The sequence below is a fragment of the Leucopleurus acutus genome (genome assembly GCF_964270905.1).
Source record: "Leucopleurus acutus genome assembly, chromosome: 20".
NCBI classification, from domain to species: domain Eukaryota; kingdom Metazoa; phylum Chordata; class Mammalia; order Artiodactyla; family Delphinidae; genus Leucopleurus; species Leucopleurus acutus.
The window spans coordinates 37,084,121-37,098,155 of record NC_139162.1 but is presented as its reverse complement, the minus strand read 5'-3'; the positions used below and the strand labels follow the sequence as shown (position 1 = coordinate 37,098,155).

General features: G+C 36.0%; 1 protein-coding gene across 3 annotated transcripts in view; it reads right to left on the bottom strand.

The window, feature by feature from the left end:
• Positions 1-5,705: 5,705 nt before the first annotated feature.
• The window catches only part of SHCBP1 (SHC binding and spindle associated 1), a gene marked incomplete at both ends in the record, with an annotated part of 36,984 nt that continues 28,654 nt past the window's right edge, over positions 5,706-14,035 (bottom strand). For all 3 annotated transcript variants that reach the window (XM_082863447.1, XM_082863449.1, XM_082863448.1), the window contains 3 exons: positions 5,706-6,031; positions 7,591-7,732; positions 8,100-8,186. In XM_082863447.1, coding sequence (XP_082719573.1) covers positions 5,706-6,031; positions 7,591-7,732; positions 8,100-8,186 — 555 coding nt within the window. The remainder of the gene's footprint in view (positions 6,032-7,590; positions 7,733-8,099; positions 8,187-14,035) is intronic.

Genomic DNA, 14,035 nt, shown 5'->3' with positions numbered 1-14,035 from the left:
TAACTAGAAAACTGGACAAAACACATGAGACAATGGTTTTCCTGACATCAGACAACAGGTAACACAGTACTGTGATACCTGAGAAGGGAAACAAAATTATAGCAGCTTACTGCCTGGAGGCAGTTTCCAGGCTTCAGTACAGGGAGGGGGAACAGAGCACAGTTGCTTCACTAAGGTAAGGAAACAGAAATTTGAGTTTAGAGGTCAAGGCACCCAGAATTTGCAATGCAGAGTACTAGAGAAGGGAGATGCACAGAAAGAGAGCTTCAGAAACCTGCAGTGGGTCTCCTTGAGTACTGGTTGAGTACCAACCTGCATATGTGTGAGAAGAAACTGTGCAAGGCTGTGGAAAGGGTCACCAGAAAAGAACGAGCAGGAAAAACTTCATTCCTACCAGCCAGAGTGAAAAGACCTCAAAATACATGGGGCACCAGATAGATTTCTAGAAAGGGGAAGGGAAGTATAAATTAGCCCTAGACTATAGGCTGCTCAAACAGAGCTTAAGAGCAAACATTGAAAGGATTCAACTGATTCCAAGTAACTGCATTCCAGGAAAAAAAAAAAAACCCAACATTTTAAAGGACTAAAACAAATTACAGCAATAACATAAAATTCATGATGACTAGCATCCAATCAGAAATAAGCAGCCAGGGCTTCCCTGGTGGCGCAGTGGTTGAGAGTCCGCCTGCCGATGCAGGGGACACAGGTTCGTGCCCCGGTCTGGGAAGATCCCACATGCTGTGGAGCGGCTAGGCCCGTGAGCTATGGCCGCTGAGCCTGCGCGTCCAGAGCCTGTGCTCCGCAACGGGAGAGACCACAACAGTGAGAGGCCCGCGTACCACAAAAAACAAACAAACAAACAAACAAAAAGAAATAAGCAGCCAGCAAAGAAACAGGAAAATATGACGCATAATCAAGAGAAAAATCAATAAATAGAAACAGACACAGAAGCAACAGAGGTGATAAAGCTATCAAATAAGGATATTACAATAGGTATTATAAATACGTCTTATATGATCAAGGAAGTAGAAGTAAATACAATCATGTTGAAGAGAGAAAGGAAAGATGTTATAAAGAGTCCCCCCAAAAAACCATCTTGGGATTTAAAAAATATAATATCTGAAATGAACAATTCATTGGGTGAGATTAACAGCAGTTTAAACTGTGCGGAAGAAAATTTTAGTAAACTTGAAGACATAGCAATAGAAACTATCCAAACTGAAACACATAAACAAAAAACTGAAAAATGAATAATGCATCAGTGACCTTAGGGACAAAAAAACCCCAGAGTAACATGCATGTAATTAGAGTCAAGGAAAGAGAGATGAGAGAGAGTAGAACAGAAAAATCATCTGAAAAAATAAACTCACACAATGAAGAAGTACAATGAACTCCATGCAGAATAAACAAAGAAATCCATACAAATATACAGGATAATGAAATTGCTGATAACCAGAGATAAAATCTTAAAAACTGGCTGCTTGTCAGAAACTATGTAAGCAAAATGACAGTGGAACAACATCTTTAAATACTGAGATACACGGTAAATTTAGAATTCTCTAAGCAGCAAAAAGTCATCTTTCAAAATTGAAGACAAAATAAAGGCATTTTCAGACTAACAATATCTAGAAGAATTCATTGTCAGCAGACCTATACCAAAAGAAATGATAAAGAAAGTTATTCAGGTGGAATATGATACCAAATAGAAATTTGGATCTATACAATGAAGAATGAAGAGTACCAGAAATGGTCCATACGTTAATAAATATAAAAGATACATTTTAAAATCTTTCTGAAGGCTAATGGTTTAAGGCAAAAATGACGTAAAATATTGAGGGGCTTATAACATATGTTAGAGTAACATGTTTGACAACAATAGTACAAAGGATAGAAGGGAAAATGGACCTTACATATAAGGTGATAAAATATTTGAAGGTAGTTTATGTCTATTGTAAACTCTAGAGCAGGGGTCAGCAAATTCAGGCCATAGGCCAAATCCATCTTGTTACTTATTTTTGTACAGTTCAGAAGCTAAGAATTTTTTTACATTTTGGAACGGGGTGGGTAGAAGGAAATATGAGACCATGTGTGTCATAAAAAGCGTAAAATATTTACTCTCTGATTCTTTACAGAAAAAGTTGCCAAGCCCTGACGTGGAGCAGGAGCCAATCTTGGCACAATTGACATTTTTGGCCAAAATGTCATTCCAGATGTGAGGGTAGTCCTGTGCATTGTAAGATGTTTAGTGGCATCCCTGGCCTCTACCTAATACCATTAGCACCTCACTCCCAGTTGTGACAACCAAAAATGTCTCTAGACTTTGGCAAATGTCCTTTTGGGATGGGGATAGGGGACCAAACTTGCTTCTGGTTGAGAACTACTGCCCTGAAGCAAAACTATAAAATATATAATATATATAATATATATTATATATATATATGTATATATAATAAGTCAAGGGTAGATGTAAAATGGATCCATTTAAAATAAATTAAAACCCTCAATCCAAAAGAAGGTAGGAAAAGAGAAAACAAGATTTTCAGATAAGACGTAAAAAGCACAAGCCATAAAAAAAAAAATTGATAAACTGGACTTGATCAAAATTTAAACTTCTGCTTCTTAAATGGTACTGTTAAGAAATTAAAACCCAAGCCACAGGCCGAAAGGAAATATTTGCAAAATATATATTTGATTAAAAACTCGCACCCAGAATTTTAAAAAAAATACACACAAACCTTACAACTCAATACAACAACCTGATTTGGGGGGACTAAAATAGGCTAAAGATTTGAATAGACACTTCACCAAAGATATAGAAATGGCAAACAAGCACATGAAAAGATGCTAAACATCATTAATCATACGGGAAATGCAAATTAAAAACACAGTGAGCTATCACTGCACATCCATTAGAATACTTAAAAGAATGACAATATCAAGTGTTACCAAGGATGTAGAGCAACTAGAATTCTCATACACTGCTGGTAGGAAAGCAAAATGGGATAGCCACTTCGGAAGACAATTTGGAACTTTCTAATAAAGTAAAACGTGAACTTACTATACAGCTCAGCAATCCCACTCACAGGTATTTACCACCAGAGAAATAAAAACAATATGTTCAGACAAAAACCTTTACCCAAATATTCTTAGCAACTTTATTCATAATAATCAAATACTACAAACAACCCATGTGGCCCATCAATGGGTGAATGAATACACAATACTCAATATCCACACAATGGAAAACTACTCAGCAATAAAAACAAACTACTGACACAGGAAACAACATAGATGTATTTTAAGAGCATTATACTAAGCTTAAGAAGATGGACACAAAAGACTATTTAATGAGTCATTCTTTTTATATGTAATTCTAGAAAAGGCAAAACTATGGTGACTGAAAGCAGATCAGAGGTTGCCAGGGTCCAAGGTTGGGGAGGGGGGGATTGACTGCAAAGAAAAATGAGAACTTTTAAAGATGATAGAAATTTTCAATATTGTGTTTGTGGTAGTAGTTACACAACTATATATATTTGTCAAGACTCAGAATTGTAGACTTAAAATTGATGATTTTTATTATATCAAAAAAGCTGATAAATGGTAATAATAATAAAAAAAAAGCAGCTCAATAGCCAAGAAGGTTTTGAAAAATAAGAATGGAATGGAAGTGAGGCTACATTTTCCTCAAGTCACTAGGAGGAAAAACCACTTACTACAATGCAGGATGGCTAGAAAACATTTTTTCTAGTCAAATGTGATTGAGTGCTAGTGAGCTGGATCCTAGTAACAGAATATAAATTTAGCTGGAGATTATCAGACAGGAGTTTTTAAGCCAGAGGGTCAACTGTAGGCAAACATGGGAATTCAGCACGATTCCGGTTAAGTGGGGAAAAAATGAACTATTCAATAGACAATATCAAGAGAACTTGCTAACCATTTAGAGAAAAAGAGTTCTACACCATATCACACATAAAACCAAATTACAGATGGATTAGAAATGTGAATTTAAACAAGCCTACTTGTACTAGGAGATAATATAAAATATTTTTATAATCTTGTAATAGACAAGCCCTATGTAAACAAGTCACAAGACCCAGAAGAGCAGATTTTACTATACGTTAATACTTAAAACTCAAGTAAATATTTTTTCCATGTCAGTGTTTTCACCTCAACTGTCAAATCCACATCCCTCCAGGGCTCCCTCTATACTCCATGGACTAAGTCATCTGAGATGCTCAACTCTCCCCAATAAGCAAAAGTACTCTATGTGACTTAAATAAGAATACACTAGGCCTATTCACTAATAGTTTATAATTTGAATAAAAATTAATGTAAGATTAGATTTAAACTAAGATAGAAATGAAATCTGAAAAACCATCATCCTATAATAAGGAACAATAAGTAACTTACCTAGTTACTTGTCATTCTCTTGATACTCTAGCAAGTTACAAGAGAATATACAAAGTCTAAAATCTAAGATAAAAAGGAAATTTAATTGGAAAACCAATTTGATTTTTTAAAGCTGAATAAATGGTTTTTAAATAAGTATTTGGCTCAAGTTGATGCAGAATTAATTAGCATTACTTTTGCAACAGGATTTCAAGAGTAAAAGAAAAATGCCTTTCAATGGTCAAACAAAAAAATCTAACATAAATCCTTCCACATTTAGTAGCATCTGAAAAATAAAATTATAATTTATTCAAATTTAAGAAATGACTTGATTGGGGAAAAATTTTAATACTCTGAAACACTAAAAAGATATCAAAATATTGTATGTATTTCAAAGGATCACACATGCTACACAGGCACTATGGCCCATAATGCAGTTGGAAAAATATACCAAGATTCAATTTATTATTTCATCATTATAATTTTAATCAGTAGGAATTTTAATGTCACATATACTTTTTAAAAACATAAATACTTTTAAAAGCTGTATTTTACAATATGATATCAAGAACACGGAGCTGATACAGGTTGTATAGGTAATCATTTTGACTATGTAAGAAATTTGATCAGAATACTGCTGGTGAAAGAAAATCACCTTCTTTTTAATCACTCATATTCAGCAGTAGTGAAAATGCTCTATGTATGCATTGGCTCTGAATAACACGTTTCATTTCTGTTTCAAACCTGCTATGCTATTACTGTTTTGATGATTACATAGTTCAACATAAAAAGGCATTCCCACTCAGATTCTCAATAATAAGCCTGATAAAGGGAGATAACCTCCCAATCATAAAAGCTTTTAAGACAAGTATTATGCAAATAAAGCATGGATATCAGACTCACTATAACTGGGATTAAAAAGACAACTATAAGAATACTGCACATTGATGCCTATTGCGTTTTTGTGCGCTCATCTTGCATTCCCTGCCTTTGTTCCTCCTCTTTGAAGTGCTAAAGTGTATTTATACTAGAAAGTTATTAATAGACTTAATAGGAGAACTATGTGTTTGAAAAAGCAAGACTTTCTAGATAAGAAATCTCCAAATATTTTCTATTTTATGTTTTTATGACCTTCTTTATAAAGAGAGTGTTTTATGTGCAACACCTGCAGACAGAAATAAATCTGTTTCACTCAAACCCAATCGAATATATCAGATACAAAATATAGACATGAAGCAAAGTATGATAGCAGCAGTGATTCTTGGGTGCAGCATGTGCAAAATCCAATATTTTGCTATCTATTTACATCACAGTGGTCAGAAGAGAAATGTGCCAAAACTCCCTTTCCCATTCCACTTGAACTGGTTCCCCACAATTGAAACAAACATCTCCTGTGACATTAAGTTGTCATCAGCTTGTGTAATTCCCAGTTCACTCAACCTTTTCTTCTTCAACTGGCCTTTTTGTGTGGAGGCAGCAACTAGTTCATTTACAATTTCACAATTGCCTTCGACTTGCTCAGAAACGTCAGCTCTCGCATAAAGCTCCATTTTACCAGTTGCACATTCAATCAGCTCTTCTAGATCCACTCTTTCAGCTACATCTGCCTCTTCACTTGTCTGAACTTTAAATGTTTCATTTCCTGAAGAAACAAACAAATTATAACAAATAGAGTTAAATATACAAACTAACCCAACTAAAACATGTATTTCTACAGTCTATCAGAGCTTTCAAGTTTTTTCTGTTAAGGATTCCAGCTGTCATCTGACTGGACTTCACAAACTCTCTGCCATAAGTATCTCAACACGCAGGTGTCTTAGTCTTCAAGGTCTCCTGACCCTAATACAAGATTACCAATTTTGAATTTTCTCTTTTTATCCTAGATCTCATCTACTCAACAGGCCCCTCCTGGATATTTACTAAGCCCTGTATTAGAAGCTAGATGCAAAGATAAATAAAACTGCTATTTTCCCTAAAGGAACTCCCAATCTAGCAGCTTTATAAGTGACTGCCTGTGATGGCAAAATTCTAGATGGCCCCGTGATGCAGGGCCATCTGCCACTTGGTGTTACTTTCATAACTGTTAAATGGCAAAAGGACCTTGCAGATGTAATTAAGGTTACTAATCAGTTGATAACTCAGGTATACGTAACCTAATCATATGAACCCTTTAATAGCAATGTTTTCCCTGGCTGGATGAAGAAGAGAAAAGCATAAAGAGATTCAGAACATGAAAAAGATTTGAAGCAGGAGAGATCTGCTTTGAGGGAGGTCTTCTATTACTGAAATGGAGGGGGTTATGGGGCAAGGACCCAAGAGTGGTCCCTACGAGCTGAGAGCAATCCTCAGCCAACAGCCAACAAAAAAAGTAGAGACCTCTGTCTTATGGCCTCAAGGAAATTGATTCTGCCGACAACATAAAGGAATTTGGAAGCAGATTCTCGCCCCAGAGCTTTCAGATAAGGGCCCCGCCCAGCTGATACCTCTTTCACCCTGTGAGACTCTAAGCAGATAACCCAGCCAAGCTCACCATAACTTCTGACCTACAGAACGGTGAGGAGAAAAAGAACTACCAGATAGCTGGAGTGGATCCTGAAGGATGACAAGGACTACTCATCATCCTTTAAACTTTCCTCACCTATGCCAATGCACAATCCTTCTCCATGACTGAGATTTCATAGTAATCAGGGTCATGGCTTGAAATTCATAAACTTCCCACTGTGTTAGATCAGCTTTGCTGCCAAGAAAGACAGCTGACAGGGAGGTATTTACTTTTACAAATAAAAACTAGAGGTGAACTCCATGATCCCCTCCAGTAAAATGCAGCCTTCAACCTGGCACATTCATTTTTCTGCCTCCATCCTTAACAAATGCCAGCAGGAACCACCATTGCTATCATATGCCCATCCTTATTCTATAAATTTACAGAAAGCCAAGCATGATAAGAAGGGAACTGCAGGACCACAGAAACCACACATCAAAGGCTTTGACCAGCTGACTAGTTGACCTTGAAAGTTTCTTTCACTCCAAGATTCCATAATGTTATAGCTTTATCGAGTTTCTCTATCTCCATGCCTAAGCATATGCTAGTTATCTTTTTTAAAGAGGAGAAGAAGATTAAGATCTTTAATCAGAGTTTAATGCTGAAATACAATAAATTAGGTCTGGTTTTTATTTTGAAAATTACTAAATATACCATACCTTCAGTTTCATCTTGGGCATTTTCTTGCAGGTCAGAGAAAATTGTAGGTTTCACCAAGACAACACCATAACCTTCATTATTATGTATGACATTATTCACCATGGTTATTTTGGGAATGTCATAATGTTCATCTAAGAAGTCCTGTGACATTGAAAACAAATATTTTAAGGAACTGTCACATTCAACACTGCCTGCTTTAGAAATCTCACTTTTTTCAGGCTATTCTAAAAATAAAATAGAAAGCTATGCTTATTAATACGTGGTAGCACAATCTGAGCTCTGAGTGACACAGCATTCCTTTGTCATTTCTGCAGATCTATAGATAACAAAGTATTCTCACAAGAGACTTTCAACCACCAACTATTGATATTATTAAAATTTACATACTGTTTATGCTTTTCAAAACCAGAAAACAACAGGAACAACATGGGAATTTAATAAAACATAATTATTTCTTAGGTAAAACCATTCTGACCTTTGGAAAGAGGGTGTCTCAGCAGGTGCTCACCTTAATGAGGATCCCTTCCTTGCAGTGATGGATCCCATTGTCACTCAGGGTGCACTTACTCCCGGGATATATTTCTATACCTGCACCCTACAAGTTACATTTTAAGGTAATGACAATCAGTTTAAAATAGGCAAGACTATAAAAGAAGGTTTGTCACTTCTTAGACTTTAATGCAGTGCAAATACAAAGTATTTTATAGAAAGTTTTATTAGGTATTTCTAATCAACATTTCCATTTGCTTCATTTCCAGCAAGTTGTCTATCATTTATCACTTTCAAATACCACATGCACACACACACACACACACACACACACACACACACAAAAAAACAATGGCTAAGAGTTTCAACACTTGATTACTATTTCACTCTCTTTCATCTGTGACAAATCAGTTTTCTGATTCTGCCAAAAAAAAGTCAGTTAACGATTATGTTGAAAGATACACTTATTAAAAATGACCATTCTCTCAGAAATACTCAGTTAGTTGGAGAACAGTGTTCAAATCTAGTAAAAGATAGTAAAGCTGTAGATAGAAATAAGGCCCTATATTTTTAAAAGCACACCAGTTTAAAAATATCCCAACCTAACTTGAAAATCACTTCCATGAATTAAAATAATTAATGGTCCCCACTACTACACACATGTTAAATTAGTAACCAATTCAAGTGTCCTGTTTATACATACAGAGTAACCAGAACAATCCATGCATTGCCCAATGCTCTCACATTGTCCCTTGGTACCACATGGTACCAACAAAAAAATTAACAATAATAGGAATGATTTCCTGATGCCATGCTAGCCACTTTAGTAAGTAAAAATGGTTCGGCTCAAACCTCTATGATTATTTAAAAGTTCATTTTCGGAATAATTTCATACACAATATCCTAGATGTAGAAGAGTTGCTTTTAACCATTTATGACACATCTATTGCATGTATGTTAAGCTGTTTTCCTAGGAATAGGAGTGTGCCATGAGAAAACATTTATTATTACTTTCCCCTTTAGGGATTACGTTTTAGTAGTGGGATGGGTTTATGTAGTGGGATGGTCACTACACACAAACCTAACTCTCTGTAGAGCGGTCAAAAGATCTGGGAAATGGGCCTTTGGCTAAGATTTTCAGTTTATAGCTATATACAAAAAAAGATTTAGGGGCAATAACATTAAAAATACATACACAACGAAATAGTTAAAATTAAATATCAAATTATCAGGAATCATGTAAAAAAGAGAAGAATAATTTAAGCCACAGCCACTTAGTAAATGGGACAATCATGTTCAAAGTATGCTATGAAGCTGAACAGATATTCAGTAACTAAAAAGAAACTGAAGAGGCTGCCACTTCTAAGATAATGGTACAAGTAAAAACCATGGACATCATATATACAACAAACATAAGATGATTGAAAAGGCAGACCAGCTAGACACCTCAACACCTGAGGAATGACACCAACACATTGGTGCATTTCCTGGGTATTCTTTTTGCCTTATATTCCCAGACATGAAGCTAAAGAAGCTGGCAATCCATAAGTGCCAAACAGACCAGAAATGCCTCCCTAAAAGCCTGCTCTCTTTAGCCAAAGGACCAGGCAAGCCCAGAAAACTCTGAAACAGTAACAACTCTATTCTATCCAAACACCACAGGAAAAAAACTGGCCAACCCCCACCCATGCTGGCAAGTGCCAAGGGGAGCCTAGAATTCCACCCTCTTGAGGCTATGACTAGGCACCCCCACACCCACACTGGGATTTTCAGTTAAGGCCAATGATTTTCATCCTCACAAGCTAGTAACAAGGCCCTCCCACTTGTGGAGACTACATATGGGACCTGCACTTGTATCTCCAACTGATAATAACAAGGTGCCACACCCCTTCCCTACTGGAGTGGTGTCAGAGCAGGCCCAGTGGAGGGTGTAACACTTTCACCATTGCTGGTAGTAACAAGACCACTGCCATGTGCCAGAGCATCAGTGGAGTCAGTAAGAAGCTGGAATTCTCACCCCCACCCAGCAGTAAGAAGGAGCTTCCCCACTCAACTTGGATGTCAATGGAGGCCAAATGGGGAACTTGGACTTCTACCTCCACCTGGCAGTAACAAGGGTAAGAGAAACCCAGCTAAAACAGAAGATGCAGATTCTCATAGTATAATATAAAACGTCCAGGTTTCAGTGGAAAATCACTTCTCATACCAAGTGCCAAGAAGATGTCAAACTCAGTAAGATAATCAGTAAAAACCAAAACCAAGATGTCAGAGATGATGGAATTAGCTAGCAAGGATTTTAAGGCAGCCAATTGCTTTAATGAGCAATTATGAATATACTTAAATGAAAAATATCAATAGCAGGCTGAACAAGAAAATAGAAAGTCTCATCAAAGAAATAGAAGATAAAAGAACCAAATGGAAATTTCAGAACTGAGAAATACCATAACTGAAATAAAAAGCTCAGTGGATGGGCACAACAGCAGAAAGGTAAGAACAGAGGAAAGAATTAGTGAAACAGAAGACAGAACAATAGAAATTATCCAGTCTGAACAACAGAGAGAAAACAGTCTGAAAAAGAAAAGTGAACTGAACCTCAGGGACCTATGGGACAATAACAAAAGATCCAAAATTTGTGTCATCAGAGTCCTAGAAGAAGAGAGGCTGTGTGAAGCTAAAAAAAAATTCAAAGAAGAAATAGCTAAAAATTTCCAAATTTGGCAAGAGACAGTAAGCCTACAGACTCAAGAAGCTGAGAAAACCCCAAATGGGATAAGCTCAAAGAAATCCATTTCAAGATACATCATAATTAAACATAACACTGTCTAATGTGGTCTAATGTGTCTAGAAATTTGAAAAGGAAATATTGAAGATAATTATATTACAGACAGGGGATGGTAAAGAGACGTTAGCAGTTCACTCAAACTTGTGAGATAACATCAGTAAACTGTGGTAAGTTATACATATAATGCAATACCTAGAGCAACCACTTAAAAAACTATACAAAGAGATATACTCAAAAACAAATGGAATTCTAAAAAATGTTCAGGTAACCTACAGGATGGCAAAAAAATTAAAATGAAAAACAGAATAGAAAACAAAAAATAAAATGGCAGAATAAAGACTTAACAACAATAATTACACTAAATGTAAGTGGTCTAAATACAACAATTAAATGACAAAGACTGGGAAAGTGGATTAAAAAACAAGATCCAACTATGTGCTGTCTACAATTCACTTCAAACAGAACAATAAAGACAGGATGAAAATAAAAGTATGGAAAAAGATATACCATGCAGGGACTTTCCTGCTGGTCCAGTGGGTAAGACTTCACCTTCCAATGAAGGGGGTGTGGGTTCGATCCCTGGTCAGGGAGCTAAGATCCCACATGCCTCACGGCCAAAAAACCAAAACATAAAATAGAAGCAATATTGTAACAAATTCGATAAGGACTTAAAAAATGATCCACATCAAAAAAATCTTGAAAAAAAATAGATATACCGTGCAAACTTTAATCAAAAGAAAGCAAGTGTGGCTCTATTAATATCAGATAAAGTAGAATTCAAAGCAAAAAAAATTACCAAAGATAGACAGTAACATTATATAATGATAAATAGGTTGGTTCACCAAAAAAAAAAAGCAATACCAAATGGATATGCACCAAATAACAGAACTACAAAATATGTGTAGCAAAAACTAATAGGACTGAAAGGAGAAAGACAAATCCTAAATTATAGTAAGAGACTTTAACAATCCATCTCTCAAAAATTGAAACAACTAGACAGAAAATCAGAAAGAATATAGAAGAACTCAAAAACATTATCAACCAACCCGATCTAGTTGACATTTATACTCAATAACAGCAAAATACACATTTCCTTTCAAGGGCCTATGGAACATATACCAAGACAGACCATATCCTGTGCCATCAAAACAAACCTCAACAAAATTTTAAAAACTGAAGTCATACAGTGTGTTTTTGACCACAATGGAATCAAACTAGAAATCAACAACAAAAGATAATAGTAAAACTCCAAATACTTGGAAGCAAAATAGCACACTTCTAAATACTGCATGGGTCAAAAATGAAAATACAACCTATCAGAATTTGCTAAATCAGTGCCAAGAGGGAAATTTATAGCCTTTAAAGCATACATTCGAAAAGAGAAAAGTCTCAAATCAACAATCTAAGCTCTCACCCAAAGAACCTAGAGAAAGAGCAAAATAAACCCAGTGTAAACAGAAGGAAGGAAATAATAAAGACAAGAGCAAAACTAAATAAAATTGAAAACAGAATAGTGAAAATCAATGAAACAGAGTTGGCACTTTGAAAACACTTCAATGAAACTGACAAACCTTCAGCAAGATTCGCAAAGAAAAAAGGAAAAAAAGAGAGAGAGAGACTACACAAACTACTGATATCAAGAATGAAACAGTGGATATCACCACAGGCCCTGCAAACATCTAAAGAATCAGGGAACACCACAAACAGCTCTATACATTTGACAACTTAGAAGAAGAAATGGTCCACCTGAATCCCCAGGCTGGTGTGAGGCCTAAGAGGATGGGGGGCGGGGTGTGCAAGCAACATCCCTGCATGCAACATGGTGCATGTAGCAGGTGTGCCAGGAGCCCGCTGCCATCACTGTCAAATAGGAAAGCCCTTCACCACTGACTGGGTCCTGGTCACAAGGGCTCTATACCCTATGAGTGAATCCATTAATTCACCCAACATGAAATAGGTCATTGAATAGCCCTATAATTATTAAGGAAATTTAATCCATAATTTTTAAACTCCCAAAAAAGAAATCTCCAGGCCCAGGTGATTTCACTGGAGAAATCTACCAAATGCTTAAAGAAGAATTAACACCAATTCTATACAATCACTTCCAGAAAACAGAAGAGGGAATACTTTCAAATTCATTTCATGAAGCTAGCATTACTCTGACAACAAAACCAGACAAAGACAGTACAAATAAGGAAAACTTCAGACCAATATCTCTCATGAATATAGACATATAAATTCCTAAGAAAATATTAGCAAATACAATTCAGCAATATATAAAGAATTATATACTATGACCAAGTGAGGCTTATTCCAGGGATGCAAGGATGGTTCAAAATTTGAAAATCAATCACTTGTAATCCACCAAAAATTGATGCAGGAAAAAAGCATCTGACAAAAGCCAAAACAAATTTATTATAAAAATTCTCAGAAAACAGAAATAAAGGAGAACTTCCTTAGTTTGATAAAGAATATTTACAAAAAACCTACAGTTAACCTTATACCGGTGGCAAATATGGCAAAGTAGGAAGACCCTGAGAACCTCCCCCAACAGGCATACCAAAATTAAACTATTTACCAGAGTGACTATCAATGAGAACAACCTGATGACTAGCAGAAAATATTTCCCACAATTAAAGTTATAAAGAAGGAACTGCAATGAGACAGATATAGGAGGGGCAGAGACCCAGTACAGTCAAGACCTATACCCCCAGGGTAGGCAACCCACAAACAGGAATTAGGCAAAATGAGGTGACAGAGGATCATGTTCCAAGAGAAGGAACAAGATAAAAACCCCACAAGAACTAAGTGAAGTGGTGATAGACAATCCACCTGATAAAGAGTTCAAGGTAATGCTCAAAAGATGATCAAAGAACTCTGGAGAAACCTGGATGAGCATAAAGAGAAGTTTAACAAAGACTTAGAAAATATAAAGAAGAACCAAACAGATGAAATACAATAACTGAAATGAAAAATACACTAGAAGAAATCAATAGTAGATTAAATGATACAAAGGAACAAATCAGCTAGCTGAAAGACAGAGAGGTAGGAATCACTGAAGCTGAACACAGAAAAAGAATAAAAAGAAATGAGGACAGTTTAAGTGGCCTGTGGGACAACATTCACATTATAAGAATCCCAGAAGGAGAACAAAGAGAGAAAGTCATAGAGAA